Source organism: Accipiter gentilis, chromosome 3 (genome assembly GCF_929443795.1).
Source record: "Accipiter gentilis chromosome 3, bAccGen1.1, whole genome shotgun sequence".
Lineage (NCBI taxonomy): Eukaryota > Metazoa > Chordata > Aves > Accipitriformes > Accipitridae > Astur > Astur gentilis.
Window position 1 is genome coordinate 39376197 of NC_064882.1, and position 18400 is coordinate 39394596.

Consider the following 18400-nt stretch of genomic DNA (forward strand, 5'->3'; position numbering starts at 1 on the left):
CTTTTTGCAAGGCTTGAATGCTTTATGAGAAAGCTGTGTTTGTGGGGCTCGAACAGAGATGTCAAGAGTCAATCAATTCCGAGTCTCCTTGCCAAAGTGAAGTCTGACATTGTTTCTGAATGGCTCTGTATACAGCAGTTAACAGCATAGGTGATAATCTACACTGTCTTCACCTGAAACAACAGACAAAAGTAGAACAACTTTTAATAGAGGTATTCAGAACCAAGAAAACAGATTTCTAACCTGTGCTAAAACACCACAGTAAGGAATGCATCAGGATCATCAGTCAGGATGCATTATAGTGGCAAAAAAATCAGATTATGGAGGTAAGAGGAAAGAAATCAGCAGTCTGTTTTTCAACATGTACAGTTTTAATCTAGTGTTCCTAGTGAGAATTTTTTTTTTCTGCCATGCCTATGCTCGCTTACCCAGCATGATGTTTTCTGACGAGTTTAACTAAAAAACAGTGATCCAAGAACCATCTCGATGCTGGGAAAATGTGTCAAGCAACTGAAATTGTAAAAGAGGTGATGAATTGATGGAGTGCTAGTTCTCTGTGTGGCAGGTCCATTGCCAAAGAAAGGTGTCAGCTTTGGACACCCAGGAAAAAGACGGTCAGTCTGTGCTTTTCATACCCAAAGTGACTTTAGTGCAGATAAGATTCAGTGCTTTTTTCTTTTAAGTGTGGTAACTATATTACAAAATTTAATCTTTAATGATTTAATGCATGTAGGGGGAGGGGTGGGTAGGAAAAGGGGTTTCACTGACAACAAAAAGGTGAAAAAGAAAAGGGTACAGCTGTAAGGTTGTACGTTTTTTTGGCTTTCTACCAGTCATGACCTGAGGTTCAACAAGGCCAAGCACCAGGTCCTGCACTTGGGTCACAGCAACCCCATGCCACACCACAGGCTTGGGGAAGAGTGGCTGGAAAGCTGCCCAGCAGAAAATGACCTGGGAGTGTTGGTCAACAGCCAGCAGCACACCCAGGTGGCCAAGAAGGCCAACAGCATCCTCACCTGCATCAGAAATCACGTGGCCAGCAGGACTAGGGGAGTGATTGTCCCTTTGTACTCGGCACTGGTGAGGCCGCACCTTGAATACCATGTTCAGTTTTGGGCCCCTCACAACAAGAAAGACACTGAGGTGCTGGAGCGTGTCCAAAGAAGAGTAACAGAGCTGGTGAAGGGTCTGGAGCACAAGTCCTATGAGGAGCGGCTGAGGGAACTGGGGTTGTTTATTCTGGAGAAAAAGGAGGCTGAGGGGAGACCTGATGGTTCTCTACAACTACCTGAAAGGAGGTTGTAGGGAGGTGGGTGCTGGTCTCTTTTCCCAAGTAACAAGTGACAGGACAAGAGCAAAGGGCCTCAGGTTGTGCCAGGGGAGGTTTAGATTGGATATTAGGAAAAAAACCTTCACCAAAAGGGTTGTCAAGCATTGGAACAGGCTGCTCAGGCAAGTAGTTGAGTCACCATCCCTGGAGGTATTTAAAAGACGTGTAGATGTGGTGCTTAGGGACATGGTTTAGCGGTGGGCTTGGCAGTGTTAGGTTAACAGTTGGACTTGATCTTAAATGTCTTTTCTAACCTTAATGATTCTATGAAACCATAAAAAATGGAAGTTTCCATTTATACAATCAAGTAGTTCTTATTAATTGTGTTGCAGGTTTACCAAAATTATTTATGAAGCTTGGCTCTACATTTTTGCATGCATTTTTCATAATCAAGACAATACAATTCTTTTTCTCAGCTTGCATTCTAAGACATGATACACCATCTGACTACAATTTCTGCAAAATATTTGTTTCTGTCTTTAATCTTTGAATTTTAATGTTATGCTACAAGTGTATTTTATATATTATTTATATTATATATATATATTTTAAAAAAAATGCTTGGGAATGAAACCAGAGTCTTTTCTATGGTTTTCCACTGCGTCATACCACTGAAGGCTTCAGTTCTAAGTCAGAAATCATGTGAAATAGAGAGAAGGCAATGGGTTGGCACTGGGATACATAGATTAATCGGTTACAGTAATGTTATAAAGACAGAATCATAGAATCAGAAGATAGTTGAGTTTGGACAGGACTGCTAGAGATTGTCTAGTCTAACCTCCCCTGCTCAAAGCAGGGTCCACTAGAGCAGGTTTTTTGGGACCATGTCTAGTCGGGGTTTGAATATCTGTGAGGATGGAGGCTTCACAACCTCTCTGTGTAACCTGTTCCAGTGTTTGACCACTGTCACAGTAGAAAAGTTTTTTCTTATGTTTAAATGGAATTTTCTGTAATTGTTTGTGACCACTGCCTCTCCTGTCCTGTCATCGGGCACCAGTGAGAAGAATCTGGCTCCCTCTTCTTTACACTCTCTCATCAGGCATTCTGAGCAGAGGGGAAGGATCACCTCTCTTGACCTGCTGGTGACACTCTTCATTTTGTAGCCCAGGATGCTGTTGGCCTTCCTTGGTACAAAAGCTCATTGCTGGTTCATGTTCAACTTGTTTTTCACCAGGATCCACAGGTCTTTTTTTTTTTTTTTTGCAAAAAAGCTGCTGTGAACTCTGACTCTTGAGGTGCCTCTGAATCGCAGAGCAGCCAACTCCTCCCGGTTTTGGATTGTCTGCCATCTTGCTGAGGTTACACTCAGTCCTGTTATCCAGGTCATTAATGGAGGTGTTGAGCAGTATTGGCCACTGGGGTACTTCACTCAGCGCCTGGCCTCCGGCTGCTCTTTGTGCCACTCATCAAAACCCTTTGAACCTGGCAGTTCAGCCACTTTTCAGTCCACCTCACTGTCCACTTATCTAGTGTGTACTTCGTCAACTTGTCTATGAGGCTTTTATGAGAGATTGTTTTGAAAGCCTTGCTAAAGTCAAGGTAAACAACATCTGCTGCTCTCCATACATCCACCGAGCTAGTCACTTCATCGCAGAAGGCTATCATTGGTTAAGCACGATTTCCCCTTTGTAAATCCATGCTGACTACCCCAGATCATCATCTTGACTTTAATATGTTTGCAAATGTTTTCCAGGATTATTTGCTCCATCACCTTCCCAGGAATTGAGAGGCTGATGGCCTGTGGTTTTCTGTATCTTCCTTGCCCTCCTGGAAGAAGGGAGTGACACTTGCTGTCTTGCAGCACTCAGGAACCTCCCCTGATCATCACAGCCTTTCAAACATAATTGAAATCGGGCCCTGGGCTTCATCTATCCCTCTATCCATTGGAACCTCTGGAAATGAATTTTGGATTATGGTGGTTTGTTATAAGTTTATTATTTTTTTTTTTATCCAATGCTAGGGTTTTCTTGTTAATTGTCCACTAGAATAGCTTGATTCCCTGACCCTGCCCCCTGCCCCAACCAATGAAGAGAAGTCCTAATAGTTAACTTTCACAACCAGCTTTTCCATCACACTATTTCAAGTATATTCCTTCTTGTCTGTTGGAGTGTAACTGTTCAGAGAGAGCAATTTTGTTTTTCTGTAACTTCTGACAAGATGTGGATGCCTTTTTCTAACAATAAGGGATAATAGTCATGTCTCAGATTGGATCTGTGAAGGTTTTGCAGAAATATACCTGGAATTAATACATAAAAGCAAAAATAGAGGCTGTATTATGTAGTCCAAGGTGGTAATAGTCATTTACCAAAACCACATCAATCTACTTTTGATACAATAAAGCTGTCACCTAATTTTCAACTCAAGCAGAGGAAAGCTTTCCATTTGGAAGACTTTTCTGAGATTGTCTCCTTATTTCTCCATCCTTTAAAATATCTAAAGTAAATTTATCTCATCAAATTTCATAATCTAAATCTTAGAAAACATCACCACCAGGGGAATCTTAGGTCAACTTGTTGTAAGTATGTTACATACAGATAGATTGAACTACCCACTGGAGATTCCTGTCTTCATCTACTGACTACAGAGGGATTCTAGTCAGCTAGTTTAGACCAGTGACTAGCCTAAAGATGTCTAAAATTAGATGAGAGGAATCTATTAAACTACTGCAATAGCTTAAAGATAAGCATTACCACTTTGATGTTTCTTGACTTCTTTTCTGAAGGTTTATTCAAATTATGAGTTGTTAACTAATTTACAAGTGAAAGTACATTTTGCATTTGCAATTATTTATTAGTTTTTCTCAGAATTATTAGTAACACTTCTAAAATTGCATTAAAAGCAGACTTTCTCCATATGCTGTCAGTGAAAACAAGATAGCAATATAGTGATTTATTTTTACCATTGTAGATAGATTTTGAAATAAATTCTTATTTATTTCACTTTGTTCAGGATTTTGAAGCTAATGAGTTAAGGAACAATAATCAGTTGTAATAACTATAAACAACTCTTTAACTTGTGCTGGAGGTTATCTTATTTACGTGTCAATACCAGTGTAGAGCCCATAAGAAGTCCATACAATGATCTCTACCATTAAAATTATTCAAGCCAGAATTAAAATGTTGTGATTTTGTTCTTTAAATGTGTAAAATTAGGCTCTCACATTCACGTCCAGGTGCATAATAAAGGACTTAATTTTCTAAATTTCTGAGGATCTACTAGCTTCCATGGCCACTTAAACTGCATATTATTCATACGAACAAGCATTGATCTTCCCCAACTTGTTATTGATAGAAATCAATACTTATTGATAGAAATCAATATTTATCAATAGAAATGTTAGTTTTGTGCACAGATTAAATAACCACTTATTTCAAAATATTGTTAGTAGCATTACAAATAAGCATTTCCATAACTGTTTTTTCAAATGTTTCTGGAAACTGAAGAATAAAATACTAAAGATGGCAAGTGTTTCTTCTAGCTCAATCTTTGTATTGATGGATTGAGAGGAGTGTTCCTAGTTTATCCATGCTGTGAAAATATTATGTATATTATGTATTAGTTTCCTATCTCTCTGTATGGTGCTGTGGTGGATGTTCAACTTCAATACATTTAATTGTAGATCTTTAAGGGTGATACTAAGACTAGAAATGATGCTGTTGTGTTTTGGGAGTTTTGTTCTTTTACTTCTGCTTTAAATTTCCATAGCTTTTGCAGTCTGATCACATCCCTCTTAAGTTTAAAATAACAAATTTGAGTTCAAAATTAAATAGAAAATGGTCATTCTGATTTGGAAATTATATAGCACTATTCCCATCTCCTGAATTCACAGTATTACATAATGTTAGTGTGTTCATCTAATTCCTGAACCAATTGCAAATTAATTGTGTGGAATTAGGAAAATTGAGTTTGATGCACATTATCTCATCATGTGTTACCTTTCTAGATGAAGAGGCATAATGACATAAAATAACAGCAGAAAGCTATCATGTGTCATCTTTCATGCTTTACTAGAGGTGTATGAACGCAGATCTTTAAAGAAAAATCTTCTATTGTTCCTAGTCCTGCATGTTTGTTGATAAACTTAGTTCTCACTTTTAACCTTGACTGATATGCTGTAGTTAATTAAGAGATCCTTCTTTATTTTATTATGCATTTCAAAAAAGTGGGAATAGACATTAGAAAAATTTCTAGAGGCTGAAGAAGAATCTGTTCTCTTAGCTTAAGGCAGGGTTCATATGTATTCTTTTCTTGAAAGTGATGCACCATATCTAAAAAATACAGGCTAAAATAAGAAGAAAATTATTTTTAATGGGTTATTAATCATGTTCTATGGTGCATCCAGAGCTCAGGATTTGGAAAGGCTGCCAGTGAGAAATTGTTCTTAAAAGCTTCCAAATTTCAAGGAAGAAGAAATACTCAAAAGTACCAATAGTTACTCTGAAGACTCCTTTGAAAGGCAAAGTGGTTAATCTTATTTTTATATGGGAAAAACTTGTTGGCTTTATTATCACTCATGATCTTATGCTGCTTATAAATTGTTCATAAACATGTTTTCATAAACTTTAACTTACTAAGCATTTTTATTCTCATTTGTAGAACATTCAAGGTGTCTCTAAACATCCAGTTAGAATTACAATGAAACAGTACATAAAAGGTAAACTATGTTTTTATTAACATGAAAAGGCAATTTTATCTAATTATTTTATTGAGTTATATTTTAAAGCAGACCAATAGCTCCAGCATTGAAGAACAGAATATACTATAGGGCTTAGTTATACATTATAATTTAAACCAATTACTTCTTGCTGGTTGTTCCTGCAAAAAAATTTGCTATTTCAGCACTAATCTAAATAGTCACAAACTTTTAGATTTGTTTGTTTCTCTCAGCTATCTTACTGTTCCGTTTCCCAGATGAAATTATGCTTCTTAACGCCATTAAATATCCTGGGCATGATTTTGTGTGCATTCAGCTCATAAGGCTTTTCCTGACGGAATGTTAAAGCTGGGTCATTTTGATCAAACTCACAACTAAACACCAATAGTCAGATGTGTTGTTTTTGATAACAGAAGCAGATTTAAGGCAGATGATTCGGAGAGAATCAAAGTAAAGTCTAGAAAAGCCTGACCCAAGTGATAAAGAGAGAAACCCACAATAGTAGACCCAAATATAAGAGAGAAATTTACCAACATAAACTCTCCTTCTTGAACGCCTACAGCTGTAGCTGGGAAATGCTGCTCATTTGTTGCACTTGGTTCTCAGATAAGGGCAGGCTTGCCTTTTCACAGCTGTTCACTCCCTGCATTTGAAATAATACAGATCATAAAACAGGAGTCTGTTGAAGACAATGTAAAACTTTGACAGCAGTTTTGTTTTATCTACCTGTTTCATTTTTATAAGTATTTTTTAAAGGTTATTATAAAAAAAATGTGTGAGCAGTGGCTGTGTAAACCTGAGCTACCATGCATAACTGTGGCACATAGGCCTTTCTGGAAACAGTCCAATCAATTTTGTTAATGATCTTATAATATGTGCTTCCCAAAAACATATTTCTAAGTTTTTCATTCCTGTATCAAGACACTTATTTTTTCCACTTTTATGCTGATCAGATTAATTCTGTTGTATTTCAAACCACCATCCCTTTGTATACCAAGACAAGTGGTATTCCCAGGATGCGCTGAGTTTCTAATACCTTGTTGATGTGTATTATTGCTTTGTGATATTATAGGGGATTTCTGTCATTAGAATTTGGATGCCTATATCAGCTGTATGTTCTCAATATTATATTCCCCTACCACCTGTAACTCAGAATTTGGTTATTAACACATTGCTGTGGTATGTTCGAAGATAAAAAAATACTTTTTTTTAGTTTATCTCTGTGGACCCTTCCTTATCTGAATGCCTCCTTTATTAAGTGATCTGTGAATAATGTTAGTTATTGTAGATATTTGTTAGCTAGTGTTTTGGGAAGGGTTTGGTTTTGATAAAGGAGAAGTACGCAGTACTGCAAAGATGGAAGAGATAAAGACGTTGTCCATGACTGATAGAGTAAAATAATGGTGGCACTGGCAGTTAGTGCTCTGCTAGGTTGCTTACATTGCCATTTGTGTGGTTTTGTGTGTTTGGTATGTCATTTACAACCTCCTATGGTTTGCAACATAATATTTTTGGACTGGGGTTTGGGACTTAAATGTCTAACTCCTCTCTAGGAAAAGAAGAGGAAATAGTAGCTATTTCCCCAAGAACATTGTTTGTTTCAAAAAAAGGATATACATTTTTAGCAGCAGGTAAGATACTATTTATTATTATTCTCATACATATTAATGTTCGCAGTTCTGTTATCTCTTTTTCCCCTCTCCTTTGGATGACATTATATTTTAGAAGGCTGTCAAAATCCCTTAGTATCAATTAATATTGTTATATGATGTATACTCCTTAGTGTGCTTTGGAAGTGGATGATATGTAAGCCTTGACAGTAGAAACAAAGAGCTAATAAGATTAATTGACACCTGAAGATAATGAAGGAATCGGACACCTTGTGATCTGTATCTGGAATATAACTTCTTTGGATGAGCTTTTTACAGGCATCTGGGTTTTTTTGCGTGCAAGGAAGTGACTGAACAGTCCAGGCTTACATTTCAATTTGTGATAGTTTGGCTAAAATGCAGGTATATTTTTATTTTAGAGCGATAGATTTATTTTAACACTGTTTACTAGATTTTTCCCATATTGAGTTAAGGATCCTTGCTGACTTATCATCTGAACCAGAACTTTTGAAACTATTCCAAGAACCTGAAGCCACCGATATCTTTTCCACACTGGCTTCTCAGTGGTAAGAGTAAATGTTGCATTTTTTTGATAGTAATTAGACAAAATAGTAAGACTAACTTAAACTATTGTACTACTGTGTAGTGATAACAAAAGACAGTATTTTGCTACAGTATCTATTGTTAATATTGTTTTAACACCGTGAATTATAATTCCTTTCTGTCTGTCTGAGGCTTTTCTTCTCCACTGTGGTAATTACTATATGTCAAAATGTTGCAATCCAACTGACCTGTATGAATGAGCCTTGTGACTAAAGCTGGTGCAATAATATATTGTGAACAGTGCATGCTGCTGTCTTACTGTATTACTGTTCACCAATTCTATTTAAAAATCCAGAGCAGCAGTTAAGTAGGTTATCCATCTGAAAAATTGCAGAACAACTTTCTGCAGTAAAAGTACAAGCATTTTTGAAACCTGCTTGGTTATCCAGTAGAAGTATTGGAATCAAATTATGTATGACAAGAAACAGATTGACTAGAGCTCATGGGATTCTTTTGAACTCATAGGGTTTAGTGCTTCCATCTTGTGATGGATGATTTGATACTCGAACAAAGTGGTGCTTCAGTAATAAAAAAACATATTTCTTATCTCTATTCCCAAATTATTATTTAATGATCTCTTCAGCATGCAGATAAAAATATTAACTATCAAAAAGAAGGAATATTAGTTACTTAGCTGTTTGAAGGCATTTCTTATTACTGTTTGTATCATCGTGATGCCTAAAAATCTTCCTTGAGACTGGGACTCCCCTCATACTCAGTGCATGAGCATTCGATAAGTGACAGGATAGATGTCAAGAAGCTTAGAGTTTGAACAGATAGGTCAGGAAAAGATTGAATAAAATGGTATAACATATAAGTAGATTGAACAGAATGATGTAATGTAAATGTCATGCAATTTTCATATTTTCTTCTTGTTCCTCTCTCTCTTTTTAAATTTTTTATCTCCATTTTTTGTTGGAAGATTGTTAGCTGAAAATGAAAGCAAAACCAAATATGATGAACTCATCAGTCCTGATCTAGCTCAATTCCTATCCTACAGTTTCTAAATTTTTGCAGGCATAGCGTTCCCAACCACAGTATTTCCTACTCACTGCAATATTTGCTAATATACTCTGAAGCAGTACAAAGAAACAAAATGGAGTTCAAATTATAATTATCCTGCTGCCAACAACTGAATCAGTGCTTGAGGCATGTGCATTCTAGGAGAACACAACTCAAGGTCACAAACATCCCAATGAATGTAGCTATGGAAAGATCGCCTTTCTCTTTAGAGTCACTTAGAAGCTTCTATTGATATTATAATCAACTCTTAGCTCTAACGTGATATCACTAGAACCTCGTGATGGAGTTAAATCCTTATTTTAGTTTGGAGGTATATTGCAAATGTATGCATGAAGATGAGTCAAATTTTGTCTCAACTCTGGGCAAGGCTCCAGAAATACCATTCTATTCAGCAACCTCACAGCTCTTGGCAGCCGTCAACCTCTTATAGTTGCTACACAGTAACTTTAAATTTAATGAAATATTACAGGCAAATATTTTTATCAGACAGAAGTGTCATGATGTGTCTACAAAATCATTACATAATGATTCTGCTGACTCTTCTTTTAAGCTTCAGGAAAGCTAATGCTTGGAATTAACTTTCTATTGAATCTATTATATGACTAATTACAGAAACATGAAAAGTATGTTTTAATCTCATCTAACCTTGGACATCTGTTATATACCTGGAGAGATGCATTTGACCTATTGTTGACATCCCCTGTGTAATAAGATCAATCACATTAAAAGTGTTGACTTCGCACTGTTGAGAACAAAGTAGGTCTGGGGTGACCAGCTCACATGTAGACATCTGTATTTGTTCTGACAAGTTCAGTTCCTCCTGTTGGATCAGTTCCTAGTGAACTCACCTTGGGTTTTGGAATTTTGTCCTTGATTTAATTAGTGCCAAAGAGAAGACATAAAATCACAAACTTCACAGATCCTTTCCTGTTCCAGATACTTATTTGTGTCTTGTAGTCCACTACTAATAAAAAAAAATCTTTAGGGCAAACAATTATTCATTCACTTTATTGTAGTTGATTCCACCGAATTGCTATTAAAAACGAGTTATGAGAAGGAAGAGCAAAATAAACAACAAACCTTTTATCTCCTCTTGGTCTCCTGATTTTCTCTGGGTCTTAATCCTTTAAAATCTGTGCAAGTTATATACGAAGTGACATACCAAATGTTTTATGCTGTTTGAAGGAATTGCACATTGTTGCTATTTGTAAATATTTTCTAATGCATTTTTGACAATTGGAAAACCTTGGCAAAAAAAGTTTTTTTTCTCTAAGGAATGAATTAGTTTCTGAAGCTCTGTCTCAGAAGAAAAAAATTAAGTTAGTGTCAGTGTCTGATAGCATTCCAGCTTCTGAATGTATGTCAGTTGGTATCTTTTAGCAGGTTTTCTGCATCTAAACATCCTCAGACTAATGAATATTAAATCATAAAGAGTAAAAAATATATTATTGGACAAAAATCTGACCCACACCCTAGAGTCCAGCCAATTTTTATACCAGTTTATTAACTTTTTTTTCTTTCCTAAGCTTCATGGCTTCTCCACTGAAATGTGGACCTTCGGGCTAAAGCCTGAATGTTTAGCCTTAAGGCTAAAGCCTTCTATCTGAAATCCAACCTTTTGAAAAATCTTTACAGGCTTCTTATAGCATTTGGCAACAAATACATGTGGTGGGTAGTTTCTGCAAAGAGGTTAGCTGTATGACTTTCTGATTGAATTAAGATCTCTTACGTATAAAAGCTTTCCTTTCATAATTTGGTTAGGCATGCTCTACAGTGATGCAGTCTATCTCTGGGACCTTAGAGATGCATCTCTCTTGGAAACCTGTTGGATCCATGTTTCTATTAAACATCATTTGTATGGAATCTTTATACTGGTCAACAGTGCAGTGTAGAGATGCATAAGTATGTGTCAACCCAAACTGTCTTATACATTACAGCAAAAGGCTTAATGGAGGTACTAACTTTCATGCTAAAATTCAGTGTCAGGTGCAACACCATATCCAACTCAATAAACATAGCTGAGAGGCAATCCTCTCTGCAAGACGAGTCTGTAATCTTGTACTCATGGCTAGCTTACAGAGATAGCTCATTTCAGAAGTAACACAGCTTCCACCAGGCTGGGCTTCCCTGCACTATGCTCAACTGTTTGCTGTAGATGCTGTAGATACTGCTTGCTGTAGGTAGTTTTTTAAGTATTGTGTGTTCTGTTTGACAAAACTGTCTTGAAATTGCTATTCAGAGAAAACTCTCAGAAGCTGGTGTTAACTAGTCACTTAATGTGAGTTTCTGGGTAATGTCATGCCTTGGTCTCATGTGTTTTATCCTTGAAGTTCTTTTTTCACACAGGAATAACGTTTGTGGAATTTTATTCCATGGAATTCATGGAATAAAATAAAAATGGCATCTGTTGGCCACTTTGCAATAGCTTTGCTTCTCTTGGCTGTTTTTGTCAGTGAAAAGTCCAGGCTCTTCTCTGCTTTATACATCCAGTATATTTTCTGGTCATCTAACATAGTTACCCCAGCTAAAACTGAGATGATATAAATGGATTTTAATCTTCGCTTGTATATGCTTAGTACTATTCCTACTCTTATCCTATCCTGTCTGTAATGATGTTCATATGCTATTACCAACATTATCTTACACCAAGTACTGTGTTATGGCCTATGAAGAGTAGGCCTTAAATGACAGGTCAACACCTGCTGTTACAAGAACACCAAGAATGCATTACATTAATGACCTACTTGCTACTGAACTCATAGTAAAGTTTCAAGGCTTGCCTAAACTTTTGAAAATTCATGATATAATGGATTCCAGCTACCTGCAAGTTCACCTTGTGTGATGATGTCCTATAACAGTTACAGTCCTTTGAAGGCCAAATCATCATTCCAGTGCTGAAGATGATGAGAGCTGTCTTGGCAGCTGTCTGATCAACCAAGTGACCTAACTGCCATAAGACATCCAAATGACAACAAATCTTAGAATGAAATTGCTCTCACTTCTTTAATCTAGCTTTTACACAATGAATGAAAAATAAGTAATTGTATTTAAAATGCTGTTGATGGGCATATCTTAAAATCACGTTCAAAGATAGAGGATGAAAAATAAGTTTAGTCTTTTAGGTTGTCTGCAATTTCTTTCTTAATTAGAGGCACAGTGATTACCAGTCTCTTTCAAACTGTTCACTTGTCACCCTTCTCGGTAGGCTGTTGTTCCTCTGTCACAGTTTATGCTCATATTGACCATATTGAGTCAAAATCCAGGAAAAGTATCTTGATTTAGCAAAGCACTTAAGCACACCGTAAACACGTGATTTTGTCCTACCTGACTGATGCCTACTGTCCTGCCTGAGTGCTTTTCTGAACTGGGGTAGTACTGCTTCAGAGTTCCTATGACTAAAGCATTAAGCTATACTTAAAATAATTGGATAAGTCCTTTCTCCTGCTTCTTTAGAATCTTCCTTAGAGAACTGGAGATCCCTAGTAGTGATGAGTTCAGCTGCATCCAGCAAAGCATAGTGGTATCCTCCATCAACGGTCCTGAGCGCAGCCTAGCCATACAAATGCAACTGTATTATTTATGGCTCTGGAACTAGCTTAGTCATTTTAATCTTGAAGATGTTATCACTGTGTTCCAATGTTTAATCCAGACATCTCTGATACCTGCAAATTGCATTTACTTCCTATGTTTTAGATTCCTGAACCTGAAATAGAATACACACCCCAACGTTGGGTTGCCAAGCTCCATGTACAGTGCCAAAGTGTGCACCTCAAAGGGTGAAAAAGGGCTATATGCTGACTGCAGAGCCATCTAGGAGAAGTTAATGAGAAAGTCTAATCACAGAAGTTTGCATTTGAACTCCTCTTAGAAAGCTGGAACAGAATCACAAGGACAGCCAGTGATCCAAAGGCTATACCTGAAGATATCTGCTAGATAGGTAGTGTTCTTTGGAAAAAAGTGGGCAGGATTCACTCTTTTCAAGTGGCTGTGGTGCCCAGCTTTTATATAAGAGCTAGCTGCTTGGAGACCTCAGTTCAACATTTTAAATCTTAGAGTGTTCAACCCTACATCTCTTTCCTCCCAGGAAAATACAAATCAAGGTTAGACTTTGTATGTTACAGCTGATTCTGTTCAGCAAATATTGTAACATTGAAATAATCGGATTTTTTCAGTTGAGAGACGATATGATTTAGGAAAAACGTGCTAAAAGTCTTCAAACATATAAAAGGTTATTGCAGAGAGTTGGGCAGAGAGTGAACTAAGCACAATGAATGGGCTTACACTGTTGTAAGAGATGTTTCAGTTAAAGAAATCTTTTGAATACTAAAGGTGTATAAATATGGAGATGGGTTGCCTATGAAGGCTGTGGGATTCCCATCACTAGAAGGAATGAGACAATTAGACAAATATTTCCAAAGATAGCTGAGGTGACTTCTTAGTCACCTATGACACTATGATTTTATTGCAGATTGCTTAGAGCATTCAGTTGGAAGAGGGATTTCTTTATTTCAGTCCCATTTGGGGGATTATTTGGTTTTTTACTTAGTGATGGTCTAATTCTGTTTATTACTAGTAGCTACAGGGACAAAAGTCAAAGATTTATGACTCTCACCTGAGTATTCTATATAGAATAGTGTGTACTTTCATGTTTGCTTTCCTTCTGAACTCATGAATTATGCTTTTTGTTGTTGTTGTTTTGGGGTGGCTTGGGGTTTTGGTTGGGGTTTTTTGTGGTTTGGTGTTGTTGGTTTTTTTTTTTTGCACAGTAGTCCCATTTCCATGTGATCTTGGAGGATGCCAAACCTAGCTTGAGGCCTTGCAATTACAGCATGCTTTAATTGCATGTCACCAGGAGGCAGAGTTGTGGATGTGAATCCCACCAGGTGAAGAGACAGCTTAGTTGCTGTCCCTTAGTAGCCAGGCAACTGTTCCAGGGTGGTACCTCCTCCACCTTATACTAAGAAAAAGCCAACAAATCCAAACCTGATAGCGAGAAGCTATAAGTGTGAATAATGACATAATCAGATTACATTTCCTAGATTGGGTCCTACAGGAATCACAGAGGAGGTCAGGTGGGCTCAGAGTGGGTCTATGATGAACATGTGCATAATGTAGCATTTTGGGAGCCTGTTGAACTGTCAGGAGGGAAGAGTTCCCTGAGGTATGCAGAGAATTCAAGGACATCCAGGATTAAGGAGCCACTTAGTGGAGTGAAAGGGGTCGGTCACAGTTTTGGATATAGGCATCCGCATTAATTTCCTGAATTTTCTCTAGGTCTCACAGTTCCTTATGGAATTGCCAGTATAGATTTGCGAGAGGTGGATTTCCACTGACACTGTGTAATAGAAAACAGGCCAAAAAATAAATGTAAGGTTACTGCTCTGAGGTGAGCATCATCCCAGTGGCCAATTCACTTAAACTAAGTGCGTAGATTGAGCTACAGGTGTCTGCTTTATATTTTAATGTGCAGAAAATTATTACTGGGTTATGCTTTTATCTAGTGAGTTGTTTCTAAGGCACACACTGGCAAGCACCAACAAGATATTGCAGGTATGTTTGCAGCCTCTAATCTTCTTAGTTTCTGTTTAGATATGTTTGTGTTATAAATGTCCTAGCAGATTTATGGAAACATTTTGCCCTTTCTAAATTATAACTATGAACTAGAGATGTTAAAACATATAGACTATATAACCTCATAAACCAAGAGGTTCAGAGGAAAAGACCCTGTAAGTAGATTACTTGCAAATGGATTGAAGTGAAAATCCAGTACTTCTATATTCAGAAATTTAGGTATGGGAATATCCAGGTGATTTACAGTCTCTAGGAACAATACTAGCATATGAAACAAAGAACATTCTCTTGACCACATTATCTCTATGAGATTAAATCAATGCAAACTTAATCTAGAAACGTTATTAAATGTTGTCTTTTCAAGGTAAATATACCTTTTCTGTAGATGATATTTACTATTTGAGAAGGGGAGAGATTCAGAAGGGTCTTCAGTAAATTGTTTACAGTATGGTCTAATTGCAAGCATAAATCTATTACTACTGTAAACTGTATTTTCATTTCTGTGAGAGCAGAAGGTAATTGTCCCTGTGCACAAACTTTTTCATGCAGTGATAAATTATCTAGGCATTTTCTGTCATACATTCTGTATCATAGGTTGTCTGTTGAGCCAGTGTAGATCCAGTGTAATGAAATCCATGTTGGTCTGTGCCTCAGAAAATTCCCTTTGTAGATAAGACTGTCGGACAGTTGTGACTTAGTATTTTAGCTTTTGTACACTGTAACTCCTTTCAGTTTGGAAATCATAATATGTGAATGAGAGAACACACAAAAGGTTTGCCCATATGCAATCAATTTTCCTTACATTCTGCAGCTAAAGAATAACAAAGTAGAGAAATTTTAATAATCTCTATTAAAAATATTTATGTAATATTTTGTAGTACTATGTAGTGGAGGAATAACTCTAATACTGATAGTACTATCTAGTAGAGGAATATCTGTAATACTGTTCAGTATGCAGATGTATTGTATATTAAAAGATAATTACCTGAATAATCTGATAACTGCTGCCATTCCAGTATGAAAACAGGCATTCTTTTTAAACTATTGATTTCTACCTCTGAACTATAATTTAACCTGTACACATTAACTGCTGATGGTGAATTAAAGTAACAAGATAATTAGTGGATACTGTTAAGGGTGATATTTACTCTGATTATACCAATGAAAGGAAAATTTGTGACAGTTGTGAACAATGCTTACACTCAAGGCTATGCTTGAAAGAAGGCTGGAGAATTTGATAGTGGTCTAGTTGTTCCTGTTTCACTTTGAGATCTGAGTTTTGTAAAATCCAAACCACAAAATATTCCCTTCTCTTTCATCTATCATCTACTTACTCATATTCATGCTGTTAGTGCCTTCTTTTGTGTGATGATGGAGAACAGCATAAATACATGTCCTGCTTCCAGGTACTGAATTTACCTTCAAGTAAGTACTGGACATAATAATTGTTCACCTGAGTCTATGTGGCTTTCAGAGTTAAAAAAAATGGCTGAAGAATAAGAGGACATATCTCGTTATCCTTTGTAGCAATGGCAGTTAATATCAAAAATAAGGAAGTGTGTAGCTATCATGAAATTCCAAGGGATTTATAAATTATTTACCACTCATCATTTTAAAAAACATTCCTTTCCATTTTTATAGAGTAGACTTGGTTGGCTGACGGTTTTAAGACATGGAAGTGTCTTTAGCTTACACTATCCTTGCCAGAATCAGAGGAACTTGAGCACTTGATTTCCAATAACCTTGGGAACTGCAGGCTGTTTATAAAATGTGCTGAACATAAAAGTCTGTGTTTTCTCAGCTGTTGTGTATGTGGGATCATGGTAATATCTGTTTTGGTAAGAGACAGACATGCTAATTTTGGAAATTACTTGAGCAAAAGCCTAGAAACGAAACACAGAACTGCTTGGGATTACCATATTGGAAGGACAAAAGTCTTTTTTCTTTTTTTTTTTCTTTTTTAAAGATAACATCAGCCATATTTGAATAAAAAGACCACAGTGCAGAAAGGTTTGTTTTGTTCTTTGCACACTGTCTTCCTCCAGGAAGTGGGGAAATTTTCTTTCTTTACCACCTGCCAAGCAGGGGACTCAAGGAACTGATTATATCTAATAATGGCAAGGTGAGCCAAACTGCAGCACACTAGCAGTTGGTACAGCAGGAACTATGGCAAAATAGGGACTCTTGTTTTTCCAGCCACTTGGCAATTCAGGATACTTCCTGACAATAGCTCTATCTGTTGATATCCTGCTGACTTCTGAAGAACACAGGAAATAAGCAGAAGTATTTTGGATATTCCTGAAATAAATCAAAATAAGTCCTCATGGGCTGAATTATACAAAAAGATAGCGTACTGGGTCTGTTTGAAAAAGATAAGGTCAAGTATGCACAAATGCTTTGTGGTAGCCTGACTAAATATATATACACTTGCCCATATCGGTTTTATACAACCTTGTTTCAAATACATTCTCTGTATCAAATAGATTAAAGATTCATCCTCAGCAAAATGCTGTCTTTTCTTAGGTTACTTCATATAAATGTATGGTATAGCAGACATTGAATTCAGTTAAGCTGCCTACTCCCTTAAATAGCAAGAGCAAAGGCCAGTAAATCAGGAATGAGATAAATACATTTTTGAGAAGTGAAAACTGCATCCATAGCTAAATGTTTTTTGAAGAGATATGAATATTTGTGCTTCTGTGTTAATTTTATGAAAATATCAACAAGCTCTTGAAAGAGTCATTATTAATCAAGGGATATCACCTGGGTGTTTGTTAGGTCATTAAGTAATAATGAAATAATCATGCTTATCCAGGTGGACTTCTTCTGAGGAGACAGGAAGAGCGTTTGCTCTCTTTCTGTCACTGTTAGCAGACATGTGGTTACACGATACAGCTACAGGGTTGCACAACTCCCTTTCCCCCGGTTAGAGTTCTCTCAGTTTTGTTCACTGTCTAAATAATGAGATATACTAGCTTAGGACTCTTAGAACTCCATCTAAAGAGTTTTTTAGGTAGCCCAGGCTATTTCATACACTTCTAATTAGATATTAGAACTTGTAGTCTCTTGGATTTATTTCTCCACTTTTTATGAGCTTAATGTCAAGTCTAAAATGCATTTGGGTTAATTCATTTCGCTTCATACATTGCAAAATAATGAAATCTCTTTTTTTGGAGTTGCAATGAAATAAGAGACATTCCGCGCCATTGAGCACATACAAGAATGTGAAAAACTGTGTTTTGCAGTATTAAGACAGATTACAAGCATACCTGCTTTTCACCATGGAGTACTTAAGGTTACTTCTAGAACCCTGCCTTTGAAGAGAGCGGAGAAAAGTTTTCATGTGTATTATATAGCACTCCCTTTAAATAACTGTAACTGAATATCCCTGCTGAAGTCTCCTTTTAGAAATATATGACTGTGTTGTCATCTTTCAGCTCTGAGGTTTGGCTGTGTAACTCAGCCAGTATTGATTCGCTGTAAATCTGGAGGTTCTAAACTCAGTGCTACTTGCTAGGAGTCTCACTAAGGGTTAATGTAACATTTCTTTCATTATCATTGGTTTACCTGGTTTTGTACTACTGTTACCATTTTTTATTAGTTTAAAGG

At 36.7% G+C, this 18400-nt stretch overlaps 1 protein-coding gene across 1 annotated transcript in view; it reads left to right on the top strand.

The window, feature by feature from the left end:
* Positions 1-18400, top strand: part of POLN (DNA polymerase nu) — a 104367-nt gene that overhangs the window by 39598 nt on the left and 46369 nt on the right. Inside the window, exons 15-17 of the mRNA XM_049835306.1 lie at positions 5927-5984; positions 7538-7615; positions 8046-8160. Of these exons, the coding sequence (XP_049691263.1) occupies positions 5927-5984; positions 7538-7615; positions 8046-8160 (251 nt within the window). The remainder of the gene's footprint in view (positions 1-5926; positions 5985-7537; positions 7616-8045; positions 8161-18400) is intronic.